The sequence below is a fragment of the Sinocyclocheilus rhinocerous genome, unplaced genomic scaffold, assembly GCF_001515625.1.
Source record: "Sinocyclocheilus rhinocerous isolate Xijiao unplaced genomic scaffold, SAMN03320098_v1.1 scaffold1168, whole genome shotgun sequence".
In the NCBI taxonomy this organism is placed as follows: Eukaryota; Metazoa; Chordata; class Actinopteri; order Cypriniformes; family Cyprinidae; genus Sinocyclocheilus; species Sinocyclocheilus rhinocerous.
Window position 1 is genome coordinate 868,258 of NW_015650373.1, and position 18,362 is coordinate 886,619.

The following is an 18,362-nucleotide window of genomic DNA, read 5'->3' on the forward strand; positions in this document are numbered from 1 at the left end:
TTCTTTTTGAAAGTCATTTTTTATTCTAGCAATGCTGTTTATTTATAAAACAATATATTTTTTATTGTGAACTAAACTTAACTGGTGTTTAGGAATTTACCATGTGTATCATATGGAGGGGGGAATTCACTCAAGCAGGCTTTGTTCCAATAGCCGATAAAAATCTCATTTCCTTTCATACTCTCTCTCGACACTGATGATGCGTTCCATTCAATCAAAAGTGGGATAGTTAAAGGGATAGTTCATCTGAAAATGAAAATTCATAATTTACTAACCTTCATATTGCTCCAAACTGTGTGACTTACTTTCTTCTGAGGAACACAAAAGAAGATATTTTGAAAAATGCCTCAGTGTTTATTTTGTCCATGCAATAGGAGTAAATGGGTCCAGTGTTGTTTTTAACCCCATTGACTTTCATTGTATGGAAAACAGTTGAAATATTTCTCAAAATATCTTCTTTTGGGTTCTGCAGAAGAAAGCAAGTCATACATGTTTGGAGCGACATAAGGAGAAGTAAATGACAACAACATTTTCATTTTTTGGGTGAACTGTCCCTTTAAAGGCGCTCCACTGTCCGACAGACTTGGATTGTGACATATAAATACATAAAGGGGCAGTTGTAGCCTAATGGTTAGAGAATCAGACTTGTAACCCAAAGGTCGTGGGTTTGAGTCTCAGTACCGGCAGGGATTGTAGGTGGGGGGAGTGAATGTACAGCGCTCTCTTCTACACAATATCACAACTGATGTGTGACCCTTGTGCAAGGCACCCCCAACTGCTCCCCAGGTGCCGCAGAAAATGGATGGGTTAAATGCAGAGCACAAATTCCGAGTATGGGACACCTAAAGAATCAAATGGTAATGCTAACGTTAGCGTTGCAATTGTCAACAAAGTTGCCTTCTAGTATCCAATTTGCAGAGGAAAAACAGCATTTTACATGAGCAAAATTGTCAACATAAAAGCTCATTTACCATTTTTTACAAGCCTGTAATACTTATTATAATGTAAATGTAATTACGTTGACCTGTTTATGAATTTAATTTGCTCAAAAGAGTGAATGTTTATCATGCACTGTGTAAGTCTCTCTGGGTCTCATGTTTGAGTGATATCATATAACCAAAACAACCGAAAATCTTATGTTATGGAAGTTTTCCAAATGGGAAATTGGAGTGCAATGATCGAACAGGTCCATCTAGTGCATGTTTACAATGGAAAAGCAGAGCAGTGTAATACAAAAACGAGTTCTGTGTGAACAGCCCAAAACCCTCACACAGTCAGGCCAGAATCGAGCAGTGAGGAGAGATTTAGTCCTGATACTTGTGCTTGATGAGAAGAGGAAATGAACTGAAATGAGATTTCTAATGTTACTGTATAGCATTTTAATTTAATGTGTGTGGGTCAAATCAAGGATTGATTAAGGTTCTCCAAGGCCCCCATTTGATGCCATTTACATTACAATGTAAATAGCATCAAACATTACATTACAAATGACTGTAGATTAATTAATTAGAAAGAGCACACCATGTATGGAAAACATTTCAGGGGTCATTGCCAGTCCATAATCTATCCTTGGATTCAACTCATCTGACAGTGTTTTAGGACAGTGTCTTCAGGACCAACCTTTGGATTCAGTTCACTGTAGCTCATTTATACTATGCAGGTTTTTTCAGGTAAATAAGTGCTTCTCTTAAATTGACTTCCTACTCATGGAGTGGTTGAATTTAGCTAAGTTCAGTGTTGTTCATTTACTTGTCTTAGTGTTTGGGAACAGAGCCCTCTGTTCTTTTTCAAAATATAAAAAATCTTAAAGGTATAAAATGGAAATTCTTTTCTTACCCTCATGATGTTCCAAACCTATATGTTCTATGTTGCAAGAAATAAAGTCGTAGAGGTTTGGAACAACATGAGGGTGAGTAAATGATGATGCTTTCATTTTTAGATGAACTGTCTTTTTAAGGAATGTTACAGCAGTTGACTGGAAATTGAGTGTGTAAACCAGTGAAACTGAATGTTAGACTGAATTAAACTAGTGAGAACCTTCCACTGTAAAAGCAGATTTAATATTTCCAATTAGATGTAATTACATTTGATTTGACTGAAATTTAGAAAGACGTGTAATGTGATGAACAAGTTAAATTTTTTTAACCACAGAAGTGTTTGTCTTGAATAAAAAACATACAGAAGCGTGGTAGCAATAACTCTTTTATTGACGCCCAACGGGTCTCACTTTCATCTCTCATTGGTAGCAGATTTTGTTTTCTTGAAACCCCCATAAGTAAAAGGGATACAACATGTCCCACAATAAACATGTTGAGCCATTATACCTTCCCCTTTTCTCTCTCCCACCCAATCATTGTCTTCCACCACTCTCTCTCTCTCTCTGATGGACAGAGGACATTTCTTTTCCCAGAATGCATTTTGAACAGAAGCGAAGGGGGACATATCAGACAGTACATGTACAAAAGTTTCACACATGAAACATTTGAAACAGATGAAATCTCACTCTTAGAAAAGAAAAAAAAAACTCCCATACGCTCTTCTTCAGAAACATTCCAGCAACGATTATGGTAGAGAAATTAATTTCAATAAATATTAATAAAGAAAATAAATTAATTTAATGTCTGTACAAGATAAAGTTGCAGTAATAAATAAAATATAAAACCATGAATAGAAAAAGTACTGAAGCACTTTATGACAGGTAAGAGGTATAAAAGGGGTGACACAGGGCACTCTTTTTGGCAAAATTCATGATAATACTGTAAATGACTAAAGAGATAAAGTCATATGATGAAGCATGATTTCCCTTGATATTTTGAGATGAGCTTACCTTAATTGCTGAATTTAGCTCATTTTTCAATGTATCTTCCTCTGAAGCACTAAGATGATGTCATACTCCACAGAGACAATAATGACTGATATTTAGATATGCTCTCTTTGTTAGAAAAGAAATCAAAGGTGGATTAAATATTTTCTCCTGAATAGTTGATTTGGGATCTTTGAGTAACACTTCCTAAAGCAATGTTTGAATTATGATAAGCCTGGATATGAAAGAGGTCTTAATTATGCTACAAAGTCTTGAATATGCTTGTAGGCTAGTTACACAAATGAATAATAGGTCTCTTCACACAGCTGCAACAAACTTCAACACATGCTTCAATATTATTTCAGAGCAGTTCGGCCAAAAATATTCCCGAAACCGGACAGGCATTTCATATACAAGCATGAGTTTGTTGGAGTTTGTTGAAATGTGTTTAGACCAACCTAAAATCTTCCAATCAAGTCACCTGTCTGAAAACAATCCATTGATTGACAATCATTACGGTCCAAACATATCTTCTGTTTCATAATTCTTTACAATTACAATCACTGTCTCTGGAGTTTCCCACCAATCCTATGTTTGGGCCAATAACTTCTGCATTTACGCGGACCAATCCTTTTCTTCATAGACTCTCTCCGGTCTATCAGTGGGCGTGGCTTGTTGCATAAACACATGTTGGAATGTTTGGGACTGTTTTGGCTCGGAATATGTTTGAAAATGTTTTTTTTTTTATCCTACCCACTTAAACACATATCCACACAATCTTCAAAAACATCACTAGAGATTTTTCTTCTTTGATCTCTGATGAAAAAGATACAAAAAGTATAAAAATGTTCTGTACAGTTTTTTCTCTCTCTCTCTCTCTCTGTGTGTGTCTCTGACCAGTCTTCTCAGCTGTTGGTCTGAAATCTTAGGTTTGTAGTTTGGATAAATGAAAATCATAGAAATCATCACTTTCTCTGGTCTGATTTCCTGTCTGTTCTCAGGAGGGTGACATCTCCAGCCCTCGATGAACAACTTCACGCTCACGTCCAACGCACTTCCCAGGGTCAAGTAGGAGTCCTGATTGCTCCGGTTGGCTCTGTCCTGTGATTCTTGAGCCCATCTGCAGAGGTGCATTATGGGACTGTGAAGGAATCATCAAGATTGTCCATCACTTCTGTTAACTCTAAAAGGAGAAAAAAGAAAAAGACAGAACAGGAAAAATGTCAATAATGTCATCCTGTGCATCATTTTTTTTGAAGGGGCTCACTTAGTACTCTAGGTGAGATATATATGTATACAGATTTATTTTCATTTATTATATATTATGTATTGTTTATAACATCTTTATATTTTATGGAAATCTTGATCACTGAAAAATAATATAAAAAACAAACAATAAAAAAAAACTTTTTGTTTCATGTTAAACAAAAAATTAAAATATCAACAAAAATTTTTTTTTTATTATTTATATTATTATTTATTAGGATTATTTGACTAAAAACTCTTAATTATTTTAATAATGTTATACCCACACATTATATATTATATTTTATAATTTATATATTTATATTGTTTCGTATGTTTTTATTTTTATTAGCAATTTTCATGTTTCATCACTTGAAAATAAAACAATTAAAATTAAAAAGCTAAAAAGTATTTTTTTATTGTAGCGGTTGTAAACCACACAAAATTTGCAACTGATCACCATGCATTTTTCTGTATGGAAAAGAGCAGCTTTGACATTTTGTAACTGAACAGAACCAAGGATGAACATGAAACAAATGAGGAATACAAAAGGTGACAAAAGGTGACAAAACATGGGCTGGACTTACTCAGAGTCAGGTGATACTTCAGAGACGCTCTGAGAGGTCGCAGAGAGAGGAGGTGGGGAAGGGGAGGGGCCTGCCGAGGCAGAGACAGGGTTAGGGGGCGGGGTTAAGACAGAGGAGCTGAAGGAGGTGAGTATGGAGGAGAGGATATCCAGGTGTTCACTAGAGGGTGGGCGACTGGATGGAGCTCCGGGTGCAGCTGTAGATGGAGGGTACCTACATGGGGGGGCGGAGTCTAGGCGACCACGGCGAGAGGGCAGGGTTTCCTGGGGTTCCTCTGTGATTGGTGGAGGGGGTGAGGAGGGTGGGTGTGGCTCAGGGTGTGAGAGCTGTCGGGGCGGCAGGGTTCTCAGCCACTCCCTGCAGGGCTGTGCTCCACCGTTAGATTCCAACTGCTCCCGGGACCGACTGCTCATAAAAGCCCCTCCGAGGTGCTCCCGAGAGGCCTGTTGCCTTGTTAGAGTGTTAAGCTGAGTTCTTGAACCACTTAACGAACCTTCTGCCCCCATTAAACCCACCATACCACCCCTGCCCACCAGATCCTCCCTGGAGGCATGGTTACTGTGAACAGGGCCCAGCCTCTCTCTGGACCCACCCAGGGGTTCGGCACCAAGCTCGCGTCTTCTCGGCAACAGGTCGAGGTTGTCACGGGAACGCTGACGTCGCACAAGTGAATCCAGGTGTTCGCGGGAAGAGTATTGGGAAGCAGGTTGGGACAGTGAGCCAGTTCCGGAGTACATACGACCGTAGGAAGCAGCTGGGACACCTCGGTGACCCAATGTGGAGGTCCTGTACCAGGACATCTCGCTGGGAGCGCGACCCACGGCAGACAGGCCCTGCACAGCAGGAGGGCATCCAAGACGATTCTTCAGGATTCCTGAGAAATTGATGAAGAGGGGTTTAGTATGGCTTTCTATGCACAGATATCAAAATTCTGGCTAATCGCAATAAGCCGATAACTATTTTCATGTAACGGATATAACTGATATAATTTATATAAGTTATACAATTTTATTGCTATTTTATTTCTAAAATATATATTTTTTTAAAACAAATAAAAATACAATTATTTTATTTCTACATAAATTAAAAATACTATAAAACACTAAAAGCTAAAATCAGTTGCTGTGAATTTAGACATCACAACATTATAATGTAAGTGTCAGATGATGGAAAGTTCATCTTAAGAAAAAAATAAGCCAGTGAATAAAAAATGTTTAATATCGGTCAGTGTTATTGTAGTATCACTGAGATGCTGTTATAGTTTTAATTAATATTTTGAATTAGTTTTTTATTTTTTTATTTTCTGTAATTTTAATTTAATTTTTTTTAGTTTAAGTAATTCATTAGTGTGTTTGCCACTTTTATTTGTTATTTTAAATATGTCAACATAGTTTTGTTATTATTTATTGCAGTTTTAGTTATTTTATTACATCAAGTTAAACTAAATGAAAATAAATTTTGCCTTGGAACTTAGATGAAAAAAACAAACAAAAATTTTTTATATTTTATTTTATTTCAGTTAATGTTTATTTTAAGTAATTATTTTTTTAAATGGTTTTAGTTGTAGTTTTACTATAATACCCCATGTTACTTCATTTGTTTTTAATGTTTTTAAAGTTTAAGTGGCGGCAGATGTCATCTAAATGTGAAAAGAGAAGGAATAAGTATGGACAATTAAATATTACAATGTATCGTTTTTGGTCAATATTGGGTAACATTTTGAATTAAAGTGTGCCTCACCCTTGCGGTGATTGTGTGTGAGTCCGTTCTCATCTCCGCTGGTCAGCGCTGCGTCTGGTTGGTTGTTATTAGCTGCATCCTTGCTGTAGTCGCCCCCTAGTCGGCGCTCTGAGCCCCATTTCTGCAGTGAGTGCGCCTCGCAGCCTTCCAGCGCTGGCCAATAGGAGAGCAGGTCATTGCCATCCAGATCTGACACATAAACAGTTCCATACACTAACAGTTGGGTTTATATACTAAATTTTCTGCACTCCTTTGGCTTCAATACCAATGACATAGACAACTGCAACAATAATATTGGTACCTTTTCCACCATTGTGGGTGGGCTCTGTGAGTAAACGTTCGCCGTGACCAGTCCGTTTGAAGTGTCGCTGGATGCGTCCACGCAGGCGCACGTTGTCCTCGCTCTCTGATGATGGGATGGACAAACTCCGCTCCTCTTCCAGTGAGAGATCAGAATCTGAGTCTGAGTCCTCACCTGGCAGACAGTCAGAAGAATAGATAAACTAAATGACACAAATACTGACAAGACAAAGTCATAAACACTAGAATATTACAAGTAAAGAATGACTAGCGATCAGCTAAGGAGTGTGTGTAAGTGTGAATACGTACATGCATGCAGGTTATTGTGTGTTAGTGTACCTCCGTTGCGGTGAAACATTGCCACGTCCAGGTCAGTGGCCCCTGTGTGACCAAGAGTGTGCTCTAGAGTCTGCCGTGCCAAGAGATTCTCCCTGAGAAAAAATACAGGCTAGATTTCAGTTTGCTACATACAGATACATACAGTAGGTAGTCAACCAAAATGCCTACAAAAATGTTTACATCTGTTTTCACCGTTCAGCATACAAATTATGTACAATGTAAAAAATGTAAATAAGAAAGTGATATACAATCTACAGTTGACATTGAACAGTATATTATCCGCATAAGAATTTGAGTGAATAGTTTACATCTACAAAACTTTACATTATTTGAAATTACATGAATTAACAATGAACATATTTTTTACACATATTAACATAGTAATAACACAGTATAGTAAAAAACATTGTTAGTTCATTAAACCTTAAAATGTAACCAATAAGTGTAACTTTTATTTCATGACCCTTCTTTATTTTAAAATGTGTTTACATCGAGGTATAAATTGTTTAAAGAATTTTCAATCTCAAGGTGATGTTGATGTGTTGACACACCTTGCACTGCTGACTGATGAGACAGTTGAAGTTCCGAGTGTGATTCGGTGTAATCCGCTCTGCTCCAGCAGGGAGGCGCTGTTGTATGGGTTTTGGCCCTGTACACATACAGCAGGTTACAATTCCACATGCTTATTTTCACTCCATGAAGTCAAATATGGGTTTGTGTTAAAGATGTGTATGTGGCTGTGCATGTAGTGGGGGTCATATGTTAATATGTATGTTTGTGTTCACTAACAGTAATCTGTGGAGGTCTGGGAGGTTCTTCACTGGGACTTTTCTTGCCCAGACAGGCCAGTTTCCAGGCCTCTTGCACCTCAGAGTTCAGGAGAGTAAAAACTAACAGTACAGCCAATCCCTGAGACAGATGAGTAGGAGAATAACATTATACTAGATGATATAGAACACAACTATCAAAGTGTACAGTGTAAAAAATGCAAAAATGACAATGACAAACTCAAGCACACAAACACACACAAAAGAAAGAGATGTGTAAGAGCCAGCACACACTTACCTGTACGCAACAGAGGACAATGAACAGGTAGTGGAACGCCAGGACACTGTTATTAACAGCCATAAGACCAAACAACCAAACACATGTACTCAATAATAACAGGAGGAAGGCACTGCGGATAGTAGAACTGAGAGATAGAGAGGGAAAAATCGAATAAAAGGAATGAATTTAGAATAAAGAGATGAAAAGTCATAAATTATGTGCTGAAAATTTGACACTCATGAATTGCATCTAGAAAAACATGCAGGGAAGAAGCAGCATTATAACCAATATAGCTTTTACAATTGTTGGAAAATATATAACAGTAAATATAATATAATATAATATAATATAATATAATATAATATGATTGTATTATACTAGTATAATTAAAATATTATAGTAACATAATATAAAATAATATTTTTTGGTTGGGGTGTAAAGAAAAAATGCTCACTTTGGTTTTGGTTTTAAAATATCTTCTTTTGTTTTTAGCATAAGAAAATAATTCATACAGGTTTGGAACAATTTGAAGGTGAGGAAATGATGATAGAATTAACATTTTTTTGGAGGTCACCTAAATAATATTCATGATGATAAGGTTTATAAGTTCCCCCTCCCATTTTCCATATTGAATGTTCCTGAAAACATGCATGTTGTACTCACATCACAGGCAGCTTCTTTATATCCTTCTGAGTGGGGTTACATGTCATACGCAGAACCATCAAAAACATCCCACCATTTATCTGTAAAACAGAGAGAGAGTTGCCAATGTAGATGATCATTACAGTACTAAACACATCCAAAACACAGAAAGAGAATTACAAAGACATATAAAAATTCTTTGAATGGTGCAAACAACACATAAACACACTGAAGAGCACAATACCAGTAGGACGACGCTAACTGGTCCCGCAAAGCTCCACATGAGCTTATCATACATGGAGATCCAGCAGAAATCTGCGTTGCCATACCCCTCTGGATCCAACCCGACCGCCAGCCCTGCAGCACACATACATGTCACAGAGCATATCTGCGTGAAAGCACACATATATATGTGTGTGTGTGTATGTGTGTACACACCTGTAATGATAGCAGGGACTCCCCAGCCAATAGCATAGTAGAATCTCATGGCTCCATAGTTGATGTTTCTTGCTTCTGTTTGCATACGGTAAATATGAAGAGCTTCCACAAAGAGCCACGCAAATGACGACATAAAGAAGTAATGCAGCAGAATTGCAACCACTGTGCACAGGAACTGTACCAATCAGAGAGAATCGGACAGAATGAACCAATTAGACAATAGAAAAGACAAAAACAGCATATTGCATGGATATGTATAAAAAAACAAAACAATAGTTTTAAATAATATATTTATCCTACCTTAAAATAATGTTATATCAACCAAAGCTAAAATTTAAAAGCTGAAGGTCAGCTAAATCCTTCCTATATTAAAGTTAAAATGTAATGTATAATTATGACTCTCAAAAAGATTATTTTAACGTAAGCAATGTGGCTAAGTATGTAAATACATATGATACTAAACACATGTTATTAAAGGACAGACTTTAATGTTAAAATGCAACATTCAGTTTGATACAGTATGTAACAGAGGACCCTGCTCTTTCTTTCTATTGTGTCCTTGGCCTAATAAAAGTGGGATACACTGTGGCCTATTGGTTTGCAACTGTGTTCTGACTTATTAAGATGTGGTGCTCTGTCAAGTGCTGTGAGTTCAGATCCAGCTCAAACCATTTCCTGATCTCATTCCCATAATTTCCTGAATGCTCTCTGCAGTACATGTCCAAAAAAGAGAATCTAAGCTCTAAAATCAATACACGCAAGCAAAGTCAATGTTTGAGAGAGAAGATGAATTATGAATGAACACATACTCTATCACATACACACTCACATCCCAGTACAGCTGTTGAAATGAATGTACTCAGCAGTAATATGCTTTTAGTGTGAGTGGTTTGCACTCCTGAGAATAATGTCTGTTAAAAATGGTGTTAACCTGCGTTAGAAAGAGAACAAATGTGTGAGGGTCTGACTGAGGACGAGAGAGATACAGAGAGAGCGTCAGTATCAAGAAAAGTGTTTAATAATGTCTGGTTCCCAGCTCACTGTGTGGTATAAGTGGTTTTTGTACCATATTGTACTAATGGCTGAAATGTCAGTTTCTGAATGACAAATCATATTCAAGCTAGTGCTTTATCCTGACAATCAGCTCACTTTCTACTGAACTATTCATGATCTTTAATACTTGCTGTTAGACTTGCCTTTATAAAATATTTAAAATATGAAGTGGTCGCCAAACGTCTGAGGCCACATTGAAAATCTGAGACTTTTTTAAAATTCAAAACAGAAAATAAAAAGCTATAAAGGATCCTGACCAAAAGGATCCAAAGCTATAGCATCCTGACATTTTAAAACAAAGAAAAATTATGATGAAGTTTTTTAATATATATATATATATATATATGTGTGTGTGTGTGTAATGTTTACTTTTTACATTTAATATTATTATAATATTATTATATATTTAAGTATACAATGTATTATATATTTTATATATTTGTTACAGATTTGTGACTTTTGATTTATATTGTTTAAATCAACATTGTATTTTATCAACATTGTATTTTATCAACATAATATTGTGAAATATTATTACAATGTAAAATAACTGTTTCTATTTTAATATGATTTAAAATGTAATGTATACCTGTGATGGCAAAGCTGAATATTCAGCAGCCATTACTCCTGTCTTCAGTGTCACATGATCCTTTGGAAATCATTCTATTATGCTGATTATGATCAGTGTTGATTATTAACAGTTGTGCGGCTTAATATTTTTTTGGAAGCCATGATACATTTTCTTTCAGGATTCTTAATAAATAGAAAGTTCAAAAGAATCGCATTTATTTGAAATAGAAATCCTAAAAATTATATATAATTTATAATGAAAATTATAAATGTCTTTTCATGCTATTTATGATCAATTTAAAGCAGATTTATGTATGTATGTATGTATGTATTATATTTTGAATTCCAATCTACAAATAACAATGTACATTATTAAGCCCAAAGGAGACTACACAGATTGTGTTTGTTTGTTTGTTGAAATGTTTTTGTCTTCATGCCCACCCAAACTTTCTTTGTCTATCTCACTAACCCACATTTAGATTCAGACACACACAGACATCTCTCTTCTCTGACCTGCTGTTCCGTCTGGTTGATGCCCAGCAGGTATGTGAGGTGAGAGAGTAGAGTAGCGGCAGCCATGTTGGAATGAATGCTGCGTGTGTTTGATTTCAGTCCCCTCAGGCACGATAAAACCACCACTGTTAGCAACAACGCCGCCATGGAAACTGAGAGCGAGGAGTATGTTACTATGGCGAGGGTCTCCAGGTCACCCTCTAACTGCTGCTTAGCAATCAGAGAGAGAGAGAGAGAGAGAGATATGCAGGGCGACGTGAGGAACAGTATTAAGAACCGCTGCTTTAGAACATAGAAATCCTAAAAATTATATATAATTTATAATGAAAATTATAAATGTCTTTTCATGCTATTTATGATCAATTTAAAGCAGATTTATGTATGTATGTATGTATGTATGTATTATATTTTGAATTCCAATCTACAAATAACAATGTACATTATTAAGCCAAAAGGAGACTACACAGATTGTGTTTGTTTGTTTGTTGAAATGTTTTTGTCTTCATGCCCACCCAAACTTTCTTTGTCTATCTCACTAACCCACATTTAGATTCAGACACACACAGACATCTCTCTTCTCTGACCTGCTGTTCCGTCTGGTTGATGCCCAGCAGGTATGTGAGGTGAGAGAGTAGAGTAGCGGCAGCCATGTTGGAATGAATGCTGCGTGTGTTTGATTTCAGTCCCCTCAGGCACGATAAAACCACCACTGTTAGCAACAACGCCGCCATGGAAACTGAGAGCGAGGAGTATGTTACTATGGCGAGGGTCTCCAGGTCACCCTCTAACTGCTGCTTAGCAATCAGAGAGAGAGAGAGAGAGAGAGAAGGGAAAAGATATCAGCAACAGTGCTTGTGCTGAAGGAGATGTCACTATGGAACATCCTGTTGTTATGTAGTATTATGTTTTTGAAAAACCTAATAAATGTGAAGATTTTTGTAAAGAATAGCTTTTCAAATTATGTGGCCTTTATCATTCTTTGTTCTGTCTGTGTGTGTGTGTGTGTACATTACCTCTCTCTGTGAGCTGTCCATAAGGACTCCAAAGGTTCCCAGTCTGTGGCACTGACAGCGAACATGTGACGTGTTCCTATACACCACACTACAGTCCCTCACAGTCCAGCAGCCTCCTGCTGATACACTGAACACACACATTCAGAGCATTTACCAGTTAATCCTTACAATAAGTTCACCATTCAAAATCTGTAAAAAAAAAAAAATAATAATTATGTTTTTGAAAGAAATCAAATACGCTCACCAAAGCTACATTTATTTGATCAAAAATACAATGAAACAGTAATATTGTGAAATATTTTTACAATTTAAAATAATTGTTTTCTAATTTAATATAATTTATTCCTGTGACGACAAAGCTGAATTTTTCCTGTAGCCATTATTCCTGTCTTCAGTGTCATACAATTCGTATATCCTTATATCCTATAATATGCTGATTTTGTGCTCAAGAAACATTTTTTATTATTATAAATGCTGGGTGAACTACAGGATTCTTTTAATAGATCAGTTTTTCTGCCGTAGGTGCACACTGCAGGTGTTAGTCTCACATTGATCTTTCTCAACTTCACCTCACACTGCACATGACAGATTATTTCCAATATTTACTTTTTCTCCAGAGTGGAAGTGCTATGCTTGTCGCATACAAAACTAATATTTACTGGACTGAAGCAACTTAATAAGCCACACATTATTTTATAAAAAACAAAAATATATTAAATATAAATATGAGTAATATATTATAAGTAATATAAATATTAATAAGTATTATGCCCATCACAGTTAAAAAAAAGTGGTATTTGGTGCACAAGTAACACTTAATATTATGATCTGTACTTTCTTTGATGAACAAAGTTCAAAAGAACAGCATTTATTTGAAATAAATTTTTTTTATAATAATAATAATGTAAAAATCAACTGAATGAGTCCTTGCTGAATAAAAGTAATTACTTCTTTTGTATGTGTTTGTTGTGTATTGATGCTGACCGATGTTTGGGGCGACAAGTGCCACAGGATTGAGGTAGGTCTGTTTCATGTTCTGGGCGAGTATGCGGGTGTATTGCTCAAACAGATCGGCCAATCCCGCCACTCCAGTCTGACCTGAACTTTGACCCCTCCACAACGCAGCACTGCCTGGACTCAACAAAACACTACAGGCTCGCAACACATTCTGCAGATAGAGACAGAACAAAGTAAGACGTTAATCAACTAGTCTCAATAAAACTGGAATGTCAAATCTCCAGCTATTCATCGGTTCCCTAAGGTAATGCACACCTCATTGAAATGTGCATCCTGAGTGGCTGTCAAACCAAAGCCTGACTGGAGGCTCTCAAAGGTCAGGAGGCGAGAAAGCAGCCGCTCGGCTATCTGAAGGTCATTTCCATAGAGACGGGTTGTTGCCTCTGTGACATCACGAAGCTGATGGGCTAGTTTTTTCTCAATGATGGTGTTGAGTTCTGTCTCATTTCTCTCCAACGCCTCCAGCTACACACACACACACACAATGAAAATTTTTTTATGTAATATAGACAAGCAGCTCCAATCCTGTGTGCATGACTGTGTGAAAGTTATGGATCTTAGACCTGTTTCACACATCCTGTGTCGACATGAGCTATGCGTATTCAATTAATTTATGACAATTAAGCACTTTGTAGCTACACTTTTGAGTTTTAATTCAGTTTTGTGTAGAATAATGATTTTTGAAAGTTATATAAATGTAAGTATTTCATGAGTTATATGATAAGAAGCACTTCATAATGTATGGGCTCTATTAAAGGTGACCTATTATGCCCCTTTTTACAAGATGTAAAATAAGTCTCTGATGTCCCCAGAGTGTGTGTGTGTGTGTGTGTGTGTGTGTGTGTGTGTGAAGTTTTAGCTCAAAATACCTTACAGATCATTTTTTATAGCTTGTTAAAATTGCCACTTTTAGAGTATGAGCCTTTCCCTTTAAATGCAAATGAGCTGGTGCTCCCGGAGAAGAGGGCGGATCTTCAAGAGCTAAAAAATATCAGGGATGTTGGATGATTTTTAAAAATGTTTGGTCAATATTGAATATTAGAAATTGTGCATGCCCATTTCCCCCGTTTTTTTTTTTGTTTGTTTTTTTAACAATTAAATTAGCTTTACTGTAATAACATGTCATACACAATTAAAATGAATCTTTTAAAATACACTAATAATTTAATAAGACTGTTAAAAGCAATCTTAAATCAAAATGTATATATATTTTTCATACAGCATATTTTAATGTTATAGTATCTAAATTAATTTAAAAATGGCTAATTTTAGTAATTATCAAGTAAATTATCAGCCATGAAAATAATTATTGCCAATTATATAGAATTTTAATAATAATTTGATAAATTGAATAATCTTCAATGTAGTAAGCCAGAAAATGTTTCTGCAAAAAATAATAAATAAATAATATGTATGAAACAGGCCTCATTACAGTAAATAGACAGTAAATGTGCAGGTATAGGTTCTCACGGCTGTGTTTAGCTCCACAAAAGGAGGAGAGGTGCAGTTGTACAGATCAGGGTCCAGCCATCCTCTCTCTCCATCACAGTGCCGAATCGCAGTTCCTTCGAAAACGATGAACTAACGCATTAGATGGACTTCAAAAAAGACACATGAAAGACGCAGATGTGAATATACACACTCACCTACTGATCCTTTGGGACAGGGGACAGCAGCAGGCAGGTTGAACTTTGTTCTGGGCCACCAGATTGCTGACGTTATGGTCTTCGGACAACCATCATAGATTACTAAGAAAAGCGGGTGAAGAAATGATTAACAAATATGGAGAGAACAAAGGATTAATGGTTGGATGGATGGGTACAGTATTTACCTTCACAGCCTGGTTGTGTGACCTCAGCAAATGGATTGTCACACATGTTACACTGTCTGCCAATCACGCCGGGTCGGCACTGGCACTGGCCACTCTCAGGGTCACATGACCTTGAGAAGGAGCCCACTGGGTAGCAGTCACATGGCAGGCAGATGTCACTGCCCCGCCGTCGGTAATGAAACTCCTGACACACACAAAAACATCCATAACTTATGCATTTACAACACAAACTGATAAAAATCACAAAGCATAGTGATTATAACATAATAGCTAAAATACTAAACAAAATTCCTTCATATTTTCAAAAGTCTGATAATGTCTCTAAAGTCTGTGTGTTCATGTTTTCCTTTGGGATTGGAGTGTAATATACGGACAATGAAAAGCCTGATATACAGCGTGAGAGTGAGTAAAGCTTTATTATAGCACCCCAGAGTGAGGAACACACTTATCTAATCTTTTAATTACTCCTAAACACACACACACACACACTAACCAATTAACACCTCCTAGACCAGCTATACTGTATGTACATTTATATGTGAACATGTGGTCATTCACTCCTAAAAATAGTACCAAATCAAAAGAACATGCTTGAATTACATGTTTGTTTTTGACTATAACCATTTAAAGAATAAAATGGAAAGGTATTAACTGTACATACTAGCAAAATGCATGTTTGTGAATACTGTATACAGGAAAACTGCAGAATAACACGCTGCTACTAAGAAGAGTTTATGCAACTTCATAACCTAAAAAAAGCCATTTTTATAGCTGTAGTTGTCCAAATAATGATTTCAATTTATAGATTGCCTTGGGCAGGCAATTCAGGTTTGCATCTGTAATGCAACATTTCCAATTCCTATTCTCACTCATTTCCCCATTTTATTTGTGTACACTATATACTATATATTACATAGTATATTCTTTGAAAATAAAACAGCAAATAAAGTAAAGCTGGAAATGTGCCTAATAAATGTAAAATGCGTGTTTAAAAAAATGCATTGTAGGTTCACCACAGGCTGTTCCTGAGAAACTCGTTTTTTACTCCCCTGAACCTCTGAGAAGGTCAGGAACATGAAGTTTTCTCTGAGGAGCATAACACTCAGCATGTTTATGAAGCTGCTGGTTGTTGGAACAGCTTTTACTGTGACTGCTGATACTGAGACAGTATGGCCGTGTTCCTATGGAGTGTATAGAGTAGACTTGTGCTTGCCTTGTCTTATGTTACAGGAACCCTCTAAGAGGGTTTATGTATCTAAGCTTGCAGACATCTTTTCTTATATTGCCACAGTTCACACCAAACAAGTTAAAATACAGATTTAACATTGAAAATAATAACAAATTTTTCTTGAGCAGCAAGTCAGCATATTAGAGTGATTTCTCATGGATCATGTGACACTGAAGACTGGCTTTCAAAAAAATTCAGCTTTGCCATCACAGAAATAAATTACATTTCAAAATATGCAATATAAATATAATATAAAGGAAATTTTGGAAAATAAATAAATAAAAAAGAAAGAAAGAAACTATTAAAAAACTATTTTTTCCTAAATTTATCTTCTTTCAAGTATGTTAAAATATTGCTACTGAGCAGGACAAAAACAATATTTAAGAAAACATTTTTTTCAGTGCATGTAATGATTCAGTAGGGATGTGTGTGTGTGCATTTGTGCTCATGTAATTGTGCATACAAGTGGTGTGTATGAATGTGTACCTGTGTTGACAATACTGTCCATAGTGATTGTCCTCACAGTCACAGATATATCCATGTGAGGAGCTTGGCTTCCTGTGACACTTTGCTTGATTTTCACATGGGTTCAGCTGACATGCATCCATACAGCTTTTACCGTAGAATCCTGTATATGAAAAATGTAAACTGTTACAAAACAATACTTTTTTCAATGTTAAAGTACTTTCTCAGCCATTCTTAGGTTTATTTTACTGAAAAGTATAAACACTGTGACTGCTATCGCAGAGTTGGCTCAACCAATGATATAAGTTTGGGGCGGGGCTATCTGTTTGACCGACCAATGACAGATAGAGGGAGTGTTCAGGGAGCAGTCTGTATACCAGAAAGTGTTCAAAAGTGTCATTATATCTTGCAAAATCAAGTTTTTTGTGATCTTTTGAGATTTCAGAGTTTTAAAAAAAAGATTAAAATAAATCAAACTTTATGACCGATCACATCAATTCAACCTTGACAGTCTGAGTGACACGTTTCAGTGTGAACTGTTTTGTGAACCTACAACAAATTAATGCATGATGAGGCAGTGCCAAATATACTGGATGTGACAGTAAATCTTTAGTCTGTTACTCATTTCAGGTGGCTTAAAGGAACAGAAGCAAAAAACCTGCCCGTTTAAAGAGTCAAAAGGCAAAATAAAACATGACTAACATTATAGATGGATCTCAGGGGAAAAAAATAATGCAATAAAATTGTATGATAAAAAGAAATTCATCCTCGAAAATAAAATAAAAGATACACATGCCCCAATTAAATCTACAACAACAAAATATACTTGAGGGGAAAAAACATCACACACCTCACATGCATATTGAATTTAAGGAACTGAAAGTATGTCACTCTCTATTCAAACCAACCAACAAAACAGCATAGCCTTGATCTCTCCTTTACTAGAGTCATACAGAAAAGCCTCCATCTGCATGACGACTGATCAAAAGACACAATAACCCCTTTTCTCTCTCTCGCTCTCTTTCAGCAGGGAGATGTTTGAACTACTGTGCAAAAGTGTGTGCAAACCCTATTAAGATGAATGAAAAAAGCTCACTAATCAGAAATGGAATGCAGGAATACAATCATATGTTCTTCTGATGAAGCCTTCCACTGCTTTGAATCCTTCAGAAGTCACTACAAGATTACCATAAAGTCCTCAGAAAAAAAGCAACTTTATTCAACACACATTCAACTAGCAGGCTGCAGTACTGAGACTTATTAAAACTGTTAAATTATGTATGGGAATCTAACAAACAACAGAGCAAGAAGGAGAGAGATATTTCTGTTCTTAAATTTAGGCACTCTTAACATTCTGTGTGAGGGGGAGACAGAGAGAGAGAGAGAGAGATGTTGTATGTGTGGGTTTACTCTACCAGGGGGAGGTCTGAGAAATTAATTCATAGTTTATGAGGGGAGTCTTTGATTTCTCTTTCTGCACAGCACTATTAATAACACTGGGCTGATGCAACTCTAACGGCATGATAGTGAA

At 36.3% G+C, this 18,362-nt stretch overlaps 1 protein-coding gene across 1 annotated transcript in view; it reads right to left on the reverse strand.

The window, feature by feature from the left end:
* Positions 1–3,013: 3,013 nt before the first annotated feature.
* Positions 3,014–18,362, reverse strand: part of LOC107711915 (cadherin EGF LAG seven-pass G-type receptor 3-like) — a 44,514-nt gene continuing 29,165 nt past the window's right edge. Inside the window, 19 exon segments of the mRNA XM_016517004.1 lie at positions 3,014–3,986; positions 4,636–5,509; positions 6,376–6,564; positions 6,677–6,850; positions 7,015–7,106; positions 7,566–7,663; positions 7,804–7,923; positions 8,080–8,206; positions 8,725–8,804; positions 8,948–9,060; positions 9,142–9,316; positions 11,862–12,068; positions 12,291–12,417; positions 12,470–12,479; positions 13,275–13,458; positions 13,563–13,772; positions 14,778–14,872; positions 14,954–15,055; positions 15,139–15,322. Coding sequence (XP_016372490.1) covers positions 3,959–3,986; positions 4,636–5,509; positions 6,376–6,564; positions 6,677–6,850; positions 7,015–7,106; positions 7,566–7,663; positions 7,804–7,923; positions 8,080–8,206; positions 8,725–8,804; positions 8,948–9,060; positions 9,142–9,316; positions 11,862–12,068; positions 12,291–12,417; positions 12,470–12,479; positions 13,275–13,458; positions 13,563–13,772; positions 14,778–14,872; positions 14,954–15,055; positions 15,139–15,322 — 3,189 coding nt within the window. The 3' untranslated portion in view covers positions 3,014–3,958.